The sequence below is a fragment of the Hydractinia symbiolongicarpus genome, chromosome 13 (genome assembly GCF_029227915.1).
Source record: "Hydractinia symbiolongicarpus strain clone_291-10 chromosome 13, HSymV2.1, whole genome shotgun sequence".
Classification (NCBI taxonomy): domain Eukaryota; kingdom Metazoa; phylum Cnidaria; class Hydrozoa; order Anthoathecata; family Hydractiniidae; genus Hydractinia; species Hydractinia symbiolongicarpus.
The window spans coordinates 22,403,637-22,424,493 of record NC_079887.1 but is presented as its reverse complement, the minus strand read 5'-3'; the positions used below and the strand labels follow the sequence as shown (position 1 = coordinate 22,424,493).

The following is a 20,857-nucleotide window of genomic DNA, read 5'->3' as shown; positions in this document are numbered from 1 at the left end:
CGATGCCCAGTATATCACGAGGTCTTACATTAAATAGTGGTACCATCTTTGGCAAGCCAATTATTGATTTTAATCTAATTCTCGACTGCGATCCAATACCAGATCTTGATCTACTGCTCGACCGCGATCCAATGCTAGTTTTTGATCTACTGCTCAACCACGATCCAATGCTAGATCTTGATCTACTGCTTGTCCGCGATCCAATGCTAGATCTTGATCTACTGCTGGACCGCGATTTAATGCTAGACCTTGATCTACTGTTGGACCGCGATCCAATGCTAGATCTTGATCTACTGCTGGACCGAGATCTACTGCTGGACCTTGATCTACTGTTGGACCGCGATCCAATGCTAGATCTTGATCTACTGCTCGACCGCGATCCAATGCCATATCTTGATCTACTGCTTGTCCGCGATCCAATGCTAGATCTTGATCTACTGCTTGTCCGCGATCCAATGCTAGATCTTGTTCTACTGTTCGACCGCGATCCAATGCTAGATCTTGTTCTACTGTTCGACCGCGATCCAATGCTAGACCTTGATCTACTGCTCGTCCGTGATCCAATGCTAGACCTTGATCTGCTGTTCGACCGCGATCCAATGCCATATCTTGATCTACTGCTGGACCGCGATTCAATGCTAGACCTTGATCTACTGTTGGACCGCGATCCAATGCTAGATCTTGATCTACTGCTGGACCGAGATCTAATGCTAGACCTTGATCTGCTGTTCGACCGATATCCAATGCCATATCTTGATCTACTGCTTGTCCGCGATCCAATGCTAGATCTTGATCTACTGCTGGACCGCGATTCAATGCTAGACCTTGATCTACTGCTCGACCGCGATCCAATGCTAGATCTTGTTCTACTGTTCGACCGCGATCCAATGCTAGACCTTGATCTACTGTTCGACCGCGATCCAATGCCATACCTTGATCTGCTGCTCAACCTCGATCCAATGCCATGTCTTGATCTACTGCTCGACCGAGAGCCAATGCTATACGTTGAGCTACTACTTGACCGAGATTCAGATCGGCTCGATGAGCTACAAGAAGAAATTTTGCAAGTAGTGTTATCATCGCGTGGTACATCTAATTGGCTTAGCAATTGTATTGTTACGACCGGACGCGTAATGTGAAGCGCTTTGCAGGATTGGCCACGTCTTATTGAAAAGAAGAAAAATATTCCCTAATATATCAAGTCGATGCAGCATATCTTATTTCTACAATAATTTAGCTCGGATATTAGAAAAAATATTCACTATTTACCTTCTCCGGCTACCACCACTCCACCAAGCATCAGCTGTGCATACTGCTACCACCAAAAATAAGCAAATCACAACCCAAACACGCATTTTTGAAATCCTTCCTCAAGAAATTCCAAAACTGCAAGCTCTAAAAAATGTTTGAACTATGTTCAACGTTATATTTTACTCGAAAAAACTTAAATACTTGAACTTCAAATGACCTTGTATTTATATGTTTTAAAATTTCATTCCGGGTTTCGGTAACGGCTATAAACACAGTTGCACTGTTTGAATTTGTTGAAACAAACAATAGCTCAAATATCGTTCCCAGGGCTTTTTGTCTCTCATCGGCGTCCGATATACAAAAAGAGACAGCAGGTCCTGGGATCGAGGTTGATAATACATGTCAATATTTGGACATGCTTTGGTAATTCTGTATCCACTCGTCGAAGTATCTTATAATCAAAATTTTATTTTTAAAGTACTTGCTCAGCCTCTTTTGTGTAATACGATATGAGCAGTTTCAAAAGCGTGAAGTTTTAAAAGAATTTAGCCGGAATATATAACTTTCACGAGGCGGTAAGTCGGAAGATAAAAACACTACCATAAAAAAATTTGTCAGATTTTCAAGCATCAAAGGCAGAGGTCTCATTGTAAAGAGTGTTAAGGCAGCCATATTTGTAAACATAAAAGGGTGAGATCCACCTGTAAAGAGTGTGGCGGTAGTCAAGTTTGCCCCCATGAAAGGCTAAGATTCCAGTGCCCCATATGCGATCCAGCTGGACATCTAGCCGGTGTTGTAGGAAGCCGAGCCCGCCACGCCCTACAGGGAAACAAGGAACTCAGCTCTCAGCAGTACCTAGGTTGCGATATAGCTACCCTACAGACCCATATTGAGGTCCAGTTTTCTGAGAGTATGACCTGGGACAATTATGGAGAGTAGCATATTGATCATAAAATCCCACTTAAGTATCGGGAAAATGGTGCAGCTCCATCGCTTGATAAGGTAACGAAAAGGCTACACTATACCAATACCCAACCTATGTGGGCGGGCAAGAACATGTCAAAAGGCAATCGATACACTACGGAATAAACCTATGATAATTTCTATTTACCCCTTGGGGCAAATAGAAATATGGAAGGAACCAAGTGCTCAAGACGTAATATTAAAAGCAGAACAAGCATTGTAGATCTTGTAAAAAACTACTTCCCCCGGACGGGTTCAAAATCAGGGGTAATAGTCGGACTAAGACCTGCATGGTCTGCCTGGCCAAAGCGAAGGAGAGGCGGGCTGTTAAAAATAGGGACGATATCGATAAAGAAATTAGAGGGGTTCGGCAGGATAAGAATTACATACTTTTGTATGCTCTGCTCACATACAACATTATACCCCCATTATACCGAACTTATCGGTTCCTCCGCTGCGGGGAAACCGGAGAAGGCAAGGCTCGTTGAAAGGTATCGCAATGCATTGCAATGCTTACAGGATAAATTAGTATACGCCCCGCTACCCATGGAATACAGGGCTCGAGGGACTAAGCTCTGTCCTGCCTGTCGGGGATTCTTGGAAAAGAATCATGGGGGTATATGGATTTGTGGTGCATGCGCAGCAGTAAGGTTCACGACAGGAGTTGAATAAAATGTTGGATGTCGTAAGATATCCACATACGGCAATTTACACAGGACCCACAAGTTGCAGTAAGACACAGCGTGTTCTAGACCTCCTCGAGCAGGAGTATAAAAAAAATTATCACAATATTATCATCTTGTGCCCAACTATACGGTGGAACAGTACCTAATTAGATAAGGCATCGCTATGGAAGGACCCCTATGTGTTCCTGATAGACCCCGGAAATGAGCTGCTTGAATTGTTGGCAGGCAAGGACAGTCTTTTCGTTGCCGACGGCTGTATTTCTAACGAGGACCTCGATAAAAAAAGGCAGTCCCTGCTTGAGCTTGCTATTTCGGGAAGGCACAGAAGGCATAGTTTGTGGCTATTAGCGCAGTCATATACGGCTTTGCCCAAGAACCTGAGGACTAATTGACGAGGAAACCAATCTGATTACGGACTGGGATGATGTTTTGGTAAGGCCTGGAGTTGGAGTAGTTTGGATTGAGTAAGATGAAATCCTCTGGCCAAGCATCAGTATATAGAAAGATGTATGTGTAGATGTATGTTTGGAGAGCCGCAGGATATCAGCGAGTTGCGGGAGTAAGTCATTCAGCGATATGTTCCCGATAGGTATAAAAAGAGGATGGGTGATGCCGGTATCCAAGGTGTGGACAGATCTATCCACCCAACCAAACACGATTTTGTTGACTGAAACAGGCCTCTATTGTTTTCTGTTGAGATGTGGTCAACCTAATGCGGAACCCTTTTCGGAATGGGACGTGGAAGAGGTGCTGCCCAGAGAAATCAAAAAGCTTGCTGCAGCAATCAAAGAAAGGGATATTTCCATCGCTATGCTCGAAGACGATCTTGATGTCCTTAGGTAAGACAACTCGGAGCTACAGCAGAAACATGTCCCGCGTCAACATCAACATGATACCGTACTATGTGTGGTTTATAAAAATGATCCCAACGAGCATGGAAAAAAGGGTATACATGGGTACTATATGATACGATGCTTGGTGTCGATTCAGAGATAATTGTCTTAGTATTTAGAACCATTTCACGTTGCCCGACGATGATACACGGGAGCTATTCGAAGGTATGTTCGATAATGATATGTCATAGCTATACACTAATTTTCACTATCCTTGCGGGTAGTAAAATTATAGGTAAAATTGAGGGTGTTTATCACTCTTTGATATATTGTGGAGGCACTTCAACGTCCTCGGGAATAAGCATCAACTCCTCGGAGACGAAGCTCCTTTCAGGGCCATCCTTTAAATAGAAGAACACGCGACTACCCGCTACGATCCTATCCCGTCGGTACGTCTTTTTACTCCAGGAAGCATCAGGGGCGCGTCTTTTAGAGTTACCATGCTCCTCCACGGGTTGTAGAAGGTACAAGTACAGCCCATCCTCGGGTGAGGGTCTCTCCTCGGGATATTTTTCGCCCTTTGCGAGCGGCACATCTTCAAGTTTGATCGCCTTGTTAGGCTTAAGATCGATCATCGTAGTCTTGGTATTATTGATACCTTTTACGATGTATATACAAATGCTTGACCCAAATGGTTCTAGTCTCATCAGAAGCCAGCTCCTGCGCATCTTGCGGTTTGAAGAGCCTTTCCGCTAGGACCTTGTTATAAGATTCCACGAAGGCCGTGAACGTGTGCTAATATTTAGTGGTGTCCCTCTTAATCCCAACCCCTTTGTCTTCTAGGAGCTTCGTCACATCTGATTTAAACTCAGAACCATTGTCACATTGAAAGGTTTTGGGATAGTGTAAGGGTCCTGCCTTGTAGATGTCCTTGATCAACTCGGCGACTTTGCAGGCTTTCTTTGTGCGTAGGGTCTAGCCAGAGCTGAGTTCCTTGTTTCCCTGTAGGACGTGGCGGGCTCGGCTTCCTACAACACCGGCTAGATGTCCAGCTGGATCGCATATGGGGCGCTGAAATCTTAGCCTTTCATGGGGGCAAACTTGACTACCGTCACACTCTTTACAGGTGGATCTCACCCTTTCATGTTTACAAATCTGGCTGCCTTTACACTCTTTACAATGAGACCTCTGCCTTTGATGCTTGCAAATCTGACTTCCAATACATTCTTTGCACTTGGATCTCACCCTTTGATGATAGCATATGCTTCCACGCTTACATTCTTCACAGCGAGATCTTATCCTCCGATGGTCACAGACGCTTTCACCTCCACATTCTTTACAGATTGATCTCTTTTTTTCATGGGGGAAAATTTCGCTTCCTCCGCACTCTTTACACTTGGACCTCTGTCTTTGATGGGAGCACTTTGTACGCTCCATCGACGCCTTCAGAACATTCAGGCATTTAATACACATTTTTGTAGTTTGACCATTTCTCTTCATTCTAAAATTGTCCCAAGATAAAGGGTGTTTACATTTTGAACATTTCTTGGCCTCCAAATTGACCTGTTTTTGCCCTTAGGGACAAACACGAGTTGTGGTCATTTATTTCGGAGCCATCAATAATATTTTGTACCATCGCTGTTTAATGGCGTATTCGTCGAATAGAATCGCCGCCGTCATATAGCCGGCTATCTTTAAACCGTCTTCCATATCCATCTTGGCACCGGGCCTGGAAACCCTTAAGGCTTTTTTTCCGCCTATGGGTCTGACGGACGCCCATAAAGCATCAATAATCATGGTTTTCTTTGGACTCATATTTTCATCATGTTTACTTGCCATTTATTAGGTGTTATTTTTAGCAAAAATTCATTGCATTTTGAATATGTCAACTTGAGGTTGAGTTTTTCCTTGTTTGTCCTGTTGGGGCTCTGGATTGGCCGCCGGTGTGGTGTTTTGAGATTTTTTAACCCTGGTAAACATATACCAGACCCTGACGCTTATGGCAAACACGGCTATCGCTCCAACTCCATAGATGTGGACACTGTCCATCGACTTGCCAGGGTTTCTGCAGGTTCCTTATCATCCTGTGAAGAACCTTTGCGCACACTCTTCTTTAAGTCTGCCTTGTTTTTCCCATTCCATTCGGCAAGTCTCTTGCCAGCTGCTACACGACCCTCATTCTTCGATGGTTTTGTTATAACCCTCTCCTCTTGTTTTTGCTCCTCTTTACTCATTTATTCTTATAGCACCGTCTCCGCCTCCTCCACCTCATTCTCCTTTTCCTTCTCCTGTTTCTTTTTACCCATATGCCGAGTGGCATGGCCTGCCACGAGAAGTGGTGCTAAACACCTCCCAATAGTGCAGTACACAAGGATAACCAGATCTGTCATACTATCCCTGATAATAGGGTCTTCCTCGATATCTCGACGTAACTCGTCGACAGAGTCAATGTCGACAAAATTCCCAATCATGCTGGCATAAGTGCTCAGCTGTATTCTCACTTTTCTCCTGAAGTTCTCGTTGTACATACTCAGTATGTACCTTGTCTATAGGGTCGTCCGGGGCTTTGTCAACAAAGTCTTCTGTGCATTTCTTTGGCAGTAGGTGCCCTTTACCTTTGCGAAGGGCCTCCTTCAAAACCTGTCGCTTATCCATAGGTTTCTCTATCTGCTCATATGTTTCTGCAGAGGTGGCCGTGTCGAATACTTCTGCAAGCTGACTCATTCTCTTTATTAATACTCGATATCAGAAAAGTACATAGGTCATCAGAGCATAGGGCAGGAGTATGGCAATTAGTGTGCACACCTCCATTTAAACACGGGTTGGCACCAGGTGGTAATGGGCTCTAGCCAGCGTTGTCATCTGATCGGGTTGCACTATCCGTTTGTCATCTGCCCTGTTAAGGACTAACTTCGAAACCTCTTGGGTATATACCTTATGGCCCTTATTTTGGATCAATACTTGGCTTTTGTAAACGTCAACGCCCTCTCCCAGACACTGCCGGTCGTCATCGAAGGTTATTGATTTTTTAGTAACACATCTTTTGACGCCTTCCGCTTTGCTGTCACCGCCCTCCATGGTAAGTCTCCTATAGGCGTAAAGTTTAGCTCTCAGGGTGATAAACTCTGTCATGATTTTGCCTTCTAACTCGTCCTTCATCAACCCTACCACTTTTTTGTCCTTGCCTATGGGGAGAGGTCTACCATCATCTGCATTAGAGGCACTCGTATCGAAGCGTGCTTTAACATCGTTGGCGATATCCCTGTAGAAGTCCTCCGTTCATATATGGTAAACGAAGCTGCCTGTGTCCATGTAGCAGAGCTGTTATTTGCTACCATATTTTGTTTGCATGAAATCGTAATGAAACTCGTACATTACCATTTCGACATGTTAAGGATGGCCTGGTTAATGTATACGGGCTTATTCATCTTCACCTCGGTCTTGCCCATCTCTACACCTACCAGGTTTTTGCTTAACCTGCTTCCACCCTTGAAATTTGGTTTCATGACGAGGCTCGTATACGTGTCTTCGTTTGTGACCAGCTGGATGTTGCGATGGTTTCTAATGTTCTCCATCGTTTTGCTGAAGACGCACAAATTCATCAGCTTATAGAAGTCCTTTTCGAACTCGCTCTTCGCATTTGTTCTCAGCCTCGTGTTGTGATCAATATATCCCCTTAGCTATGCCTTTTGGTTGAATCGGATCACTCTGCGCACTTTCTTCAGGTTTTGACGCAACGCCCACCCGTATAAGTTATTCGCATCCAGATACTGCAGGTAGGAATATTCAACCTCTGGATAGTACTGGTCTCCCATGTACTTGTTATTAGCTTTTGCATACCGGTGTACGGCCTGTGTTATACCTCCTTGGATACTTTTTTCGAACATCAATAGCATTTTGGGATCTGTGAGAAGCTCCAATCTGATCTCTGTAAATTTCAGGGCTGCCTTCCATGCCAAGTCAGGTGCGCTGTAGAAATGGGCGGGATCAAGGCTTTAATTGTCCAGGCAGACGCATCGAAACGTTTCAAACATGTCGGCTAATAGCAGGACATCTATGGTGAGGTATATGTCATGGTAGTCTCCCATGGTAACGTTATCACCCCCTGGGGTAGTGACATTCCATACCTCTTTTGCATAGGTATAGTCCCTGTCGCTGATGCCCTTCATATTCAGCTTGCTGTAAAAGGCCATCTTGGGAGGTAGCTCCAACTCCTCGAATCACTGCCATCCATCCATATACTCATAGGGGTACACACTTTTTCTCAACATCAGCCTGAAGGTATCATCTTTGTCGATAATCTTTGCCATGGATGGTACATTTGCCTTTACCTGATCCCGATTAAGCTGCTTCGTGGTACTTAAGTCGCAATTTTTGCACCAAAAACTTGCCATGTATTCAGCGTCTATGCCCTGGAATTCAAGGCCGGTATCTGCACAATGCTTACATTTCATACCTGCGGCGTTTGTACCAATGAGAGCTTGCCAATTTGTCCAGTGATGATGCCATGAATCGACAGAAATCTATGAACCTGATCTCTATTGTCTTGTACTTTTCCCCATCACCGTACCCCATACCTCCAAGTGGTACTTTGATTTTGACATTAAAACTGATGTACTTCTCCTTATTATCTGCGATGCACCCAATGTCCTGCGTGTCGTACTTCTCGCCCAATTCCCGGATAAACAGGTGTGCGTCATACCCACTTAAATTATGGAAAATGACAGGGATGTGACTTGGTATCTTGTATTTGATATTGCAGCTGTTATGGACCGCACCCCTATATAGCCCAGTATAGTGACAATGGTCCCGAACTTTAGGGTTATTTTCGCAGCCGTCAAACGCCTTTAGGCAAATGTGGCATCTTGATGCCTCGTCATGTTCCCTTTTTAGGACCTCTGTTAGCGGCTCCATGTCCTGTTGCGGATAGGTATAATATAAACGTTTCACCTCATCCTCTAGGTGGCTGACAAAGCGGGTTACACAGGCCTTTCCCCTGTATACTTTTACGGGATCTGGTACGTCTCTGTAGGTAAAGGTACTATATGTACACCAGCCGGACGGTACATGCTTGCTTAGCCTTTTAGTCTTGGTATCCCTTGCATCTTCTATTGGGACTAGCAGACTCTCGAAGTCTGCATAGATGGCAAATGGTACTTTGAATTGCTGTTGGCCATCCCTATAGTATAGTCATTTTCAGCCTCATTTGGCATTGTGATCTTGACTGCCTCGTGGTCCCTGCAGTACCTATAATGCTTGTCCGTCGATTCAATTGTGGGAAAACCCTGTAGACAGTTTAGGCAGAAGTGCATTGGGTTCCTATTCTTCGAAGTCTCCTTGCCCAGGAGTCTCGATAGACTTTTGACCGCCGTATAGTGGGTCTTTTTGTCATCACCACCTTGGTACGCTCGTTGTGAACTGATCAACGTAGGATATTGATCTTCTTTCCATCTGTATAAAGGACGTTCACAGCAATGTCGGTGTTATTCGCCTCAAATTTGTATATACTTTTCATACTTGTTGGGAACTCTATACCATCCCAGTTATAAAGGTCTACATATTTTTTAATCTCCTTATAATGTAGGGATGCTATAATGGCCCTCCTGAAACACTCCTCATCCTCATTTTTTGGGTTAATAATTGCCTTTTTAGAGGCTATCCATTTTGGTAGCTCTATATACGGCGAGCCTCTTGTTAATCTCAATTTGTGAAAATCTGCATCGAGGTATAGGATTTGGGAGATCGTAAAGCCACTCCGAGGAAGTGCCAGATTTTCCACGCCTGTTTTTGATTTGGGCAGACATCCTATCCAGCACATCATCTACATCGCTGCCCTGGAATACCGAGGCCATATTATTATGAAATACCTTCTTAACCTCAATGTACTCGTTAGCCCCCTCTATATTTGAAGGCTTCTTCCACATAATCCACAGGGATAACTGTACCTTTGCCGACCCCATATCTTCTGCCTTGTCATCAACGTCAGCCCCTCCTATACCGAGAATTCAGAAACTTCGGAAGGTCCTGTGGAGAGCATGCTTATGTTCCTTAGGTGTAAAATTTTGCTCCGGCTGTTCATATAGATAGTCTTCCTCAGCCTCTTTTTCTCTCATCATGGAGCGTAGGCCTTGTGTTGGTTGCCCAGTTATACAGATTCATCACCGTACTTTTAAGGGTCGCATATGCAATCTTGAACCCCTCTTTTATAGGTTTGGGGACAGTGTTCCTAAGCCGGTTATAAAATCCCTTAATTCCATCCATTACAACGGAAAGATTTTTAGACAGCTTCTGTTTCTCGAAGACGTCCATCTCAGATGGTGGCAATACCCAGTTGTACCATTCCCTGATATTACCCCTGATGGTTGGACGGGTCTTGGCCATCTCCTGTCTCTCGAAGACGTCCATAGCCCCTGATGTTATAGGCTTAGCTGGTTTGTTGGGAGGCCTCCAAGCATACTGCGGTCCGTCCTCCGTTGGTTTAACTGGAAGCCTTTTCGGTGGTCTCTGTGCTTATTGTGGTACATTCTCCAATAGGGCAACTAATTCAGCCTTACGTAGCCTATAATAGGCCTTAAGTCTACGGGTTTTTGCAATATAGCGTAGTTGTTTTGCAGTATATGATTTTATTTCCCTTTATTGTATATGGTATTTTGTTTTGTCAGAAGATTTCATTCTGCTCGACCTAGCGTGTTTTTACATGCGCATGCACTATAGGAAATTACGCTAGAAAATTTTTGGACCTCTTATTCTGTATACTTTGATGACGTCATTATTTTATACTGACTTTACCCCGCTAGGCATGGCTAGGCATGGTATGGTAAGGACTTTCCCCACTAAGTCTCGGATTTCTTGTGACGTCACTGTTGTACGCGCACGCGACTGCGCCAGAAGTAACATTTCTCTATTTCTAATAAAATGAAATGAACTGATTGCTGTAATGAAGTTGGCAACAAATTCGAAGATTTTGCAATCGGTTTTTGACGACTCCGAAAACATTGACGAAACCTTTCGGAGAAACGATGCATGCCCAGTACTTAGTTCCGTTCATTTTGGTGTCTGAGGATACAATTAATACTTATGTGTAACCAGCTAGACATATTCGTTTATCACATAGCGTTACAGGTGGCACTGTGCTTTGTGCTCCCCATTAAAATCTATTCGGAATAGCATTAAAGGAGGAAGTAGAACAAGTGCCATATTTATTGGGTACTTGCCATTGCTGACATTTGAGAAAGAACAATACTTGTGTCTTACAACTTTCCAAAATTTCGATAGTACTCAAGTGGAAGAAAGATGAGCAACATTCTGCCATAGCTATTTAAATTTAAGGTTACATATCTTGAAGTGGAAGTCGTAAAATAAATATCGAGGGAGTTATAGGCCACGGTACTTCCACCGGAAATTATACATCCACTATCACCAATATCTAATTTTTTGTTATACAAAGTTGTAAAGGAAACTGAATGAAGATTCCAAATCCAATTTTGTCCTGATAAACTTAAAGACCGATATTAACAAAATTGAAGAAGTATTCATCGTAACTGAGTCGTGAACTGTAACAAATAATGATTCTTTGTTCTGAGTTTTGCTTAATAAGCGTGATGACTTCTTTCATTCTTTCTGTATCATTGAGTAAGATATTGTAACGTTGTACGCGCAGACCTAAATCTTTAATAATGAAATCAAACCACACGTCTTTATAATATTCATCTTCTTGGTCTCTTACTAAAGCGATAAAAGCAATGTATTGATATTGTGTTAAAAATAATGCGGATACTTTTCTGTATCTACTATCGTCATGTTTTTATCATATGTTTTCAATACCTATCCCGAAATGTAAAAGCATGTGAGCATTGTCAATTTATCAGAGAGATAGCTGTCGATTGAAATAACTTTTGATCTACCTTTTGTATCGACGAATCAAGCAAAAGATGTAGAATTGATTTTCTTGTAATTCCCAAATCGTTACACACAAAAAACTCTATGAGACCAATATATCGTTTCAAAGTGGGAGATATGGTCAATTCCCCAGCAAGGGTATATTGCCACATAAAAATACTTTTTCCAGCGATTGTAATTCTAGGTTGTAAAGTACAGCCCTCAGATGCGGGATAAAGGTATGGTTGGATGACATGCAGGAAAGTAATCGACAGCAGTTGCATGGTTTTTTTCTTTAGTAACAGACACAGCAATGTTACTGATATGTTGATATTAAATTATAAAAACACAATTTTACAGTAACGAAACCAAGCAAGAAATTGATGAGAAAAAATAATCGTTGACCCTTTTAATAATTTCATTATTTCAATTATTTTGTGGTTGGATACTTTTCACGAAACTTTATTAACGTTTTGTTAAACTTGTTTGAAATAGAAACGCCCTTTTACACACTTTTCTCATACTTTCTTCACACCTGCTGCAAAGACGTAAGAATATTTTTTATCTTAACATGCAAAACATATAAAAGGCACAATACAACGCTTTTAGAAAACTAAAAAGTCAAAAAACGACCTACAAACCTTTTAAAATGGCCGTCATTACATTAGATCATCCACCAAGCACTTCATTTGACGACATGACTTGAAATGACTATTATCTTTTTTTTTAATATATTTAGGGACAGTTAAATGTTTATGTATGAAAAAGTCTATAAAAATATTTTCTTGACTTAGGTCCTAAAGGAAACCTCTTCGGTGCAGATTCTGTAGACTTTTTATGGAATCTGCAGGAGAAGTATTTTCATCGCAGGTGCAAATACACTAAAAGTACAAAATAATTATTCAAACAAATGATAACAATGAAACTTAGTACTTGTATACGTAGACTTTTCTCCTCTAATTGTGCTATGCATGTTTTAGCTCACTTGATGGTTCTTTTACTTAAATGTGCAAACGAATTCTTTAAATCTTGAAGATAATTTTCCCACATTCCCTCTGAGCAGATCATTATAACAAAGCAAATTATAAATAAAAAAATACCGAATGAGAATCTATATGCAATGATAGAGTATAGAACTGTTGAAATATTGAATATCCCTTAAGTTTTTGCAAATAAGATGACAACATGAGAACTGTGATACTTCCATAGTCACTAGTAAGTTAACGTTGAACGAATCTTACATTTCGTCTGCATTAATGTTGTTCTAGTATGTCACAAGCATCTCCACTTAATAGAAAATAGAAAAATGTAGTATCGCTTAAGCTTCAAATCTTATCGGATGAACGATCAATGGTTGATTCTATTGGTATACAACATAAATATGATGGATAGCAATCTCACGCATAACAGTATGAAAATCATGTATTTTTATGATATATAGCTAAAGGCTGGCAGAGAAAAAAAATTTCAAAAGATAGAATTTTGAAGCAAGTCTACAAAGTACTTTTAGATATGGTGACGGATTAACGAAAATGCTAATTTAAACAGTATTCAAATCACACTTCTTTACTTTTTTCACTGTACCCAAATCATGTATTTGTTTCACCTATTGACAACATCCACATCTGTCAGTATTTAAAAACGAATTCTTTTTCTAAAATAGCTATGATATCCTTCTTTCTATCTTTAATATTAATTAAAATCTCTTTTTTATATATAGATATCTGGTGGAAGCAAAAAAAAAAAATTATAAATAAAACAACTTTTAAATAAAAATATATAATGCATTCAATATATATACATATAAAGAAGGCCGTGTGGGTAGAACATTAATGGTGATGTAATATTGTACGAGAGTCTCAACGGTTTTTGTTTATCTTTATACAGAAATCAATGTTCTGAGAGCAAAGCGAGATTATGAGCCAATCTGGACTCATTTTTCTGTTCTAGGTGTCCTTTAGTAAGCATATTTGTGTCTTCTAATTGTGCTATATTATGCAAGTAGATGAATTTGTTGGCCACATAGATTATTACTGTTTGTTGGAGAATAACCTGTTTACCTTATCGGTTATACCACGGCAGGACGCGAGTAACAAATGTGTGCTAGTTATACGTTCCACAATGCCCGTAATAAGAAACACCTATTTAGGTAGAAAAACAACGGAAAAAAGAGGTTGTTTTTAGTGTTTTGCTAACGTCAGCAGAGTATAAACAAAAAAATTTGGCAAATTTTGTTTTTCGCATCTGAAAACGCAGATGAAGAAAATGCATATGTTCATGTGCTTTTTAAACAAACTGTTAAAGAGATACTGTGGTTAAAACAGGTTTGATGACGTCATCAAACCTGTCTTTACCGAAACGGGCAGGTTGACCCAGCTTTAGGAAAATGGTCGCATTTTGGTGCCAGGTGGTCCCTAATTAACCACACAGAAGAAAAAGTGAGTTATTTCAATCCGTGTTCAAGTCATTTGGCCTCAATGCAATTCAATGGCTTCTCTTTCCTCATTTAAAAGATTGACGTCGGTCTAAATGCATTACCGACGGACCGTATCGTCTTTGCAGTTGCCAAGTAATACATACTCTTTTCGGTTATATCAATGGAAAAGGAACACATCCACTTTGCTTGTTTTTTGATCGGCGAAAAAAAGATATTAGAGGTTTAAAATGTTGCTGATGTCAGCAAAGTCCAACAAATTTGTTAGAAATTTGCAGTTGTTCGTTCTCGTTGCAGTTTAAAATGCTGATCAGGAAAATGTATAAAATGATGTGCTTTTGACAAACGGTTAAAGAGATATCGGGATTTTAATGACGTATTTTGATGACATCATCAACCTGTCTCCTCTAAAACCGAAAGTATTACCTAGCTTTGGCGAACTTTTCCAATTCGGACCGCAGTGGACCCTAGTTAGTAATGAGGAAGATGATGTCATTTGTTTCCAGTAATTTTTAAGATATAAGGTCTTAAACATAAAATCTTTTCTTCGTAAAACACTCTCGTCGACACAGCCGAAAGGAGTTTCGAACATAGTTCATAGATTTTATGTCAACGAAACAACCAAATACAACATGAACCATGTGATCCCAATAGCTACTTTTGCTCCCTCACCGCACGTCTTACGAATTGCGAAATTAGTAGCGCTGTTTCGTCTATATTCATTAAGAATATACCCCATGTAACAATGAGACGAACTCGTAGATTTTCCACAGGTTACCGACTAGTTTTAATTATTTACCCAAAATAGCCTCTGTTGTTCCTTTCAATGCGTTATAAAGAAGCGTCTTGTTAACCAGGTACAATTAATGCAAATTAAGTTCTCAATTTAAGCTTTAGATGCCGTGGAAGTACAGAAATTGCTAAGCTAGACAACCACCTAAGCTATCAATGCCATTATCATGCTAAACAATAAGAAGAAAGTATTATTTCACAAGTCTCAAACAATCCTTAGCCGGACTTTAAACCCAATAACTTCAGCACTGGACACGCACCCTCTTTTACAAGGAGTCGGGCAGTAAAATTTTTCTTTTTCGTTTCCTTTCTTGGATACAATTCTGCTTATACACATCATCTTTTTGAGGAATCATTTGTTCCGCGCCAAAGAAACCTTGAACCTGTTTTACTTATTGCAAACAAAAGGACGGACGTGCTGCCAGCAGGTGCTGACAAACCATGTAAAGAAATTATAATACTCCAAAAGAATCGTCCAAATTACATTAAAAAAAATTCTATTTTCTACAAAAGAAACACAATGTTTCATGAATAAATAAATAAATAAATAAATAAAGGAATAGATTTTCTTCAGAATTTTTTTCTTTATTAATTTAATAGTTGCTGGGGATTTGTGTTTAAATATTTTATAGTCAACATTGAATATAAACGCTCTGACTGGTAAATAAAGAAAACAACGATGCAACTGCTAGCGATTATTTTCTTGAATGTCATCCAATCCACGCTTTATCTCGCATCTGAGGAATGTACTTCTCAACCTAGAATTACTCTTCCTGGAAGAGCGTACTTGTACGTTGCGCTGTATCCAAACTCTTTCGATATGGACACATACAACAGTAGTTGGTATGAATATGCTAGGAAATGGAACATATCTCCCACTTCAAAGCAGTACATTGGTCTAGTAGAACTTTTTGTGTGTGGTGATTTGGAAATTACAAGAAAATCAATTCTTTATCTTTTGCTAGATGCTTCATTCGTGGATACAGTAGGAAGATCTAAAGTTATCTCAGTAGGCAGCCATCTGTCTGAAGAATTAACAATGGTTGTCGCTGATATGCTTCTACCTTTTAACATACTGTTTAATACATATGCAAAAGAAATGAAGAGAATAGATGAAGAAAAATATCCACGTTTCACTCAGTTCAATGTAAATAATATTGGAGAAAAAGTTGTTTTAATTTTAAGAAAGTTTCACCTCAATCACATTGTTTTCATTGCTTTAGTAAGAGATCAAGAAGATGAGTATTATAAAGACGTGTGGTTTGATTTGATTAATGATGATTTAGGTCTGTGCGTACAACGTTACAATATCTTACTCAATGATACAGAAAGAATGAAAGAAGTCATCACGCTTATTAAGCAAAATCCAGAACAAAGAATCATTATTTGCTACAGCTCGCAACACATTTACAAAAAATACTTTGTTAATCTTGTTAATATCAGTGAGTCTTTAGGTTTGTCAGGACGAAGTTGGATTTGGAATCTTCATTCACCTCGCGCTACGACTTTTGAAACATTAAACATTGTTGATGGTGGATTCATTTTTTCTGGTCAGAGTACTTCATTTTACAATTCCTCGGATATTAATTCCATGACATCCACCTCTAGAGAACTACCTGTACTTTTAAACAGAATCCCTTTTATATTTATTTTTTCTATAGCATTTAGCGTTTTTCAGACCTTCGGAGTAACATTTAACTGGGGGGATAATTGCTATTTCACCAATAACAGTAGTGACAGACACATTGAATACCAAGTAAATGAATCTTTATGGACAGCTTGCGCTAAGTTTGAGTTTCATGCTATCCCGGATAGATTTCAATGGGGAGCACAAAGCACAGTTCCACCTTTAACGCGATGTGATAAACGAATATGTGCAGCTGGTCACACGCAAGTATTGACTGTATCTTCAGATACAAAAATGTACGGAAGCAAGTACTGGACGTGTATTCCTTGTCCAAAGGGTTTCGTAAATCCTGTTAGTGGAAAAGGTGATTGCGTCAAATGTCCGGGACTAAATGTTTCCAATAAACAGCGAACAAGATGTTATGATCCATATCGTAACAGATATTTGATGTACAACAGCACGCATGGAAAGGTTATACTGGCCGCTTCTGTAGCTGGTACAGTAAGCAACGTCGTTATTGTCACAACATTTTTTCTGCGTCGTCAAACTCCAATTGTAAGGTCTTCAAATTTGCTGCTTACTGCAGTGCAACAATCAGTTCATTTCATCCTATTTGTCGTGACACCAGTTCTCTTTTTGGGCGAACCGATTCTCATCCAATGTAAATTTCGACACATCGTTGTTGGATTATTGCTTACGGCTATATGTTCATCCGTGTTTCTGAAAATTCAAAAGCTAATGTTTGTTTTTCATTCCAAAATCAGACTTTCTGATCAAGAAAAGGTTTTCGCTGCGTTGACGGATGTAATTTGGGTCCTTTTTCTAAGTTTGATACAAATTTTATCCGCCGTACTTTCATTGGTAAAAGATCCTGCAGAAGTGATCTTATCCATTAACGAAAAGACTTTGGTTAGACAAGTTAGTTGTAACACTGGATCTCATCTGAACCTACAGTTTCTATGCAGTGTAATCGTCATGTTGATAGTTGTCGTCCAAGGTTTGAGAGCGTGGAAGTTGCCTTCGTTTTTTAATGACACAAAACTGATAACACTTGCAAATTTTATATCAGTATTAATGACGGGATGTATGATTCCTTTGTATTACAGTGCCAGTGACGAACGAGAAAAGGTTTTCTTGCAAACCATGTTGATTTTGTGTTGCAATTCAATTTTGCTATTCGTAATGTATGGTACGAAGACATACGTTGTGTTGTTCAAACCAGAAAAGAACACGAAGACTGCATTCCGCATCAAGATGCAAGAACATTCTCGTGAGAAAGTAGACTCGACATTGAACAGCAAAAGTGTTTTGAATAACACAGCAAATAGAATAAGTGTATTATAAAAATTGATTTGAAGTTAAACTAATGTATTATTCATTTAAAAGGGGATTATTAGAAAATTCAGCTTAGTCTAAGTACATGATCAACGAAAACATTGAAGTCGTATAATTAAGATGAGTTTGATTTTTTGTTGTAATAAGATTTTATCGGTTTCCGTGATCCTTTAGCTGGGTCTTGTATAGATCCATACTAACTAAAACATATCTTTCTCAAAAAATGAGAAAGTTGCTAACGCCATCATTTCGTCTTAATTAAAATGAACAATTATTGCCATTTTTTGTCAAGTTACTAAAGTTCAAATCTGCAAAATTACAAAAGTCAATGATGCATCATTGGAATATATAGGTAAATCCAAGAGAGAACATTAATATTTCTTAGGGTTAAGGCAGTTACGACAAATACACAAAGACATGTAAAATCTTACCATTAAAAGTGATCCATTGTTCACAGCAGATTGTTATGGAAAGAAGCTAGCCATGTGAATTAATTCTAAAGTATGTTTTAGTTATATATATATATTGAAAAAAATGTTATGGTGTTAATGTTTCCACACATACACGAAATAATGTTGTCTTATCTTGCTGGCTAGCTAGCCCAGCCTGCGTGAAAGACAGTGTTCTATCCTCCTACATTTTAAGCAGATGTAAAGCTACAAAAATAAATTAGAATTATATTAAAAACAAACCTCTCTATATTGATTTTAAATTGTAAAAAGGTAGTCAACAATTTCATCTATTCACAGAATTGAAATTAAATATATAATAATTGATCAAATAAATTTTGTAACCCATTTTCTCTGTTTGTTACTGACTAGTCGTTAAACCCGTGGAAAATACACTTAGGCAGAGAAACAACTCGAGTGACTTACGGAACGTCCGTGACGAAAGAAATTTAGTCCGGTTCAGAAGGACCTGGAATTGTGAATATTGTTAACAACTACATTAGACATCAGCAATAATTAAAATTCCACAGCAGAAATGCTATTTAAGATAATATATAGATATATATGTGGTTTCAAAGAAGAGTTCAGGAGATATAAGGGTTTAAACCTTTTGTTGACGTCAGCAAGAACCCGCCAAAATACCAAATATTTTTTTACGAATTTGTACAGTAACGGACACTCTAAAAGGCGGACACCTCTGATTAGCGGACACTTTGGTCATACACCGATGGCTTCCGCTAATTGGAGAGTATACTGTATCCCCGTTGCCTTCATCGTAGAGATCTTAAAACGCTAATTAAGAAAACATATAAGATTATGTATTTAACAAGTGGTAGATATGAGCTGGAATTTGTGCTTTCGGAAGCTTTATTCACCTAACGCTACGACCTTCAAAACATTAAACACTGTTGATAGTGGATTTATTATTTCTGCTCGAAATACTTCAGCTTATAATTTATTGAATTTCCGCGCCCGAAGGCGTAGGAAATTCTTTAAAACCGTCGTTTTTTCTTTCGGAGCATTTTTTGAGAAAAAATCGACCCTGGGATTTCACGTTTCTCTGAGAGGAGGATCTAACTAACCCTGTCCCAAATAGTCAATTGCAACGTCACAGATTTAAACTTCGTACCCAAACTCCCTAAGTATTGGGAAGTCATCTAAATGACGTTTCAGGCCAAATTGGTATTTGTTTTCGACAAAATTTGGCACAGTTAACAAAAAAGTATGCTGAACATGATGGTGACATTAAAACTTTAATTTTTTTCCCACCTTAAATGTCATTTTAGGCCAAAATTGGTCCAAAAATTAATACTACTTTATTTTCGACAAAATTTGGCACAGTTAACAAAAAAAGTATGCTCAACATAATGGTCACATCAAAATTTTGATTTTTTGTCAACTAAATGCCGTTTAAGACCATAAACGTTTCAATCGCAAGACTTTCAACCATGAATGGCTGTATTTTTTGTTAGCACGTTTTGTTTGCGTTTGTTGTAAGATATAATGTCACTTGTGTGCTCTATCTTCAGAGCTTCATGCACCAAACCTGTTCGAATGTTTGGCACGATAACACAACGAATAAGCAGGTTGTCATCAAATGTTTTGGTAGCGAACGGAAATTCTTAGAGCCCCCAGGGCTTCTTGTTTGATATTAATTCCATCACTTCCGCTTCGAGAAAAGCTACCTATAATTTTAAATCACTTTTCTTGCATAGCCTCCTTTTCCGTAAATACTATGGCTAATCAAGAATAACATTAAAACAATAACAACACGGGAAAAAATTTAATGTCAATTTTTCACAACGCAGTTGGATTATTGCATATGGCTATATGTTCATCCGTGTTTCTGAAAATTTAAAAGCTAATGTTTATTTTTTATTCCAAAATCAGATTATTTGATCATAAAAAGGTTTTCGCTGCGTTGACGGAGGTAGCTAATCTGGGTTCTCTTTTATACAAATCTTTAACGTTCTATACAATTAAAAGTGAGCTGCAGGTTTTTCAAGACGTCAGCGCTGACGTCTTGAAAAACCGAACTTATTTTATCTACTTCAGTTGACGTCACGACTGAAGTTGCATGCTGACGAAAGCATTTTCACCATAATTAGTGTGTAGTTTTATACGAAGATAATAAATAGGTAATTTTCGATTTTGTGGTTAAACACGAAACTAAAATTTTGAATCACGTTTGTTATTCAAAATATTAATTACCGACTCGTTAAATGGAATTATAACAAGAAAGCCTTTAATGATAACGGACAAAAGTATTTACATCACCTCAATGAAAACTTCTTAATTGAACGGTGACTGTTGTATTGTTTGTTTAGAATTAGTTTAACCTTGACTGGCATTCTATTTCATTAATTTTGATTCATCTTCATGGAACTCTTGTTGGTTATATATTTGTTGCTTCAGTACTATTAAGTGAATTTATTTTGTCTATAATGCTAAAGTGCCTCGTGTATACGTTTTTACTTTGTTTAGACTTGCCCCCCACTTGTCTAAACTCGACCAGATTTGTTTAAAATAAGTCTATACTTGTCTAAACTCGACTACACTTGTCTTAACTCGACTACACTTGTCTAAACTCGACTAAACTTGTCTAAACT

General features: G+C 39.2%; 4 protein-coding genes across 4 annotated transcripts in view; 1 reads left to right on the top strand and 3 right to left on the bottom strand.

Annotated features, from left to right (window-relative positions):
* The window catches only part of LOC130623636 (mediator of RNA polymerase II transcription subunit 19-B-like), a 38,132-nt gene extending 33,526 nt beyond the window's left edge, over window positions 1–4,606 (bottom strand). Inside the window, exon 1 of the mRNA XM_057439139.1 lies at window positions 4,597–4,606. The gene's annotated coding sequence lies outside the window, so the exon portion shown is untranslated. The remainder of the gene's footprint in view (window positions 1–4,596) is intronic.
* Window positions 13–15,719, bottom strand: LOC130623633 (uncharacterized). Its single transcript, XM_057439137.1, has 2 exons — window positions 12,253–15,719; window positions 13–1,395 (listed from the first exon to the last, which is right to left on the bottom strand). Exon 2 carries the CDS (start codon window positions 928–930, stop codon window positions 154–156), a length of 777 nt encoding a protein of 258 aa, XP_057295120.1. The 5' UTR covers window positions 931–1,395; window positions 12,253–15,719; the 3' UTR covers window positions 13–153.
* Window positions 4,709–5,233, bottom strand: LOC130623228 (uncharacterized). Its single transcript, XM_057438704.1, has one exon. The coding sequence runs from the start codon at window positions 5,231–5,233 to the stop codon at window positions 4,709–4,711; it is 525 nt and encodes a 174-aa protein (XP_057294687.1).
* Window positions 15,517–17,808, top strand: LOC130623227 (metabotropic glutamate receptor 4-like). Its single transcript, XM_057438703.1, has one exon. The coding sequence runs from the start codon at window positions 15,517–15,519 to the stop codon at window positions 17,806–17,808; it is 2,292 nt and encodes a 763-aa protein (XP_057294686.1).
* The last annotated feature ends 3,049 nt before the right edge of the window (window positions 17,809–20,857 follow it).

Excerpts from the sequence above, each read along its gene's own strand:
- LOC130623228 (XM_057438704.1), bottom strand. The coding sequence starts at position 5,233 with ATGAAGAGAAATGGTCAAACTACAAAAATGTGTATTAAATGCCTGAAT.
- LOC130623633 (XM_057439137.1), bottom strand. The coding sequence starts at position 930 with ATGGCATTGGATCGCGGTCGAACAGTAGATCAAGGTCTAGCATTGGAT.
- LOC130623227 (XM_057438703.1), top strand. The coding sequence starts at position 15,517 with ATGCAACTGCTAGCGATTATTTTCTTGAATGTCATCCAATCCACGCTT.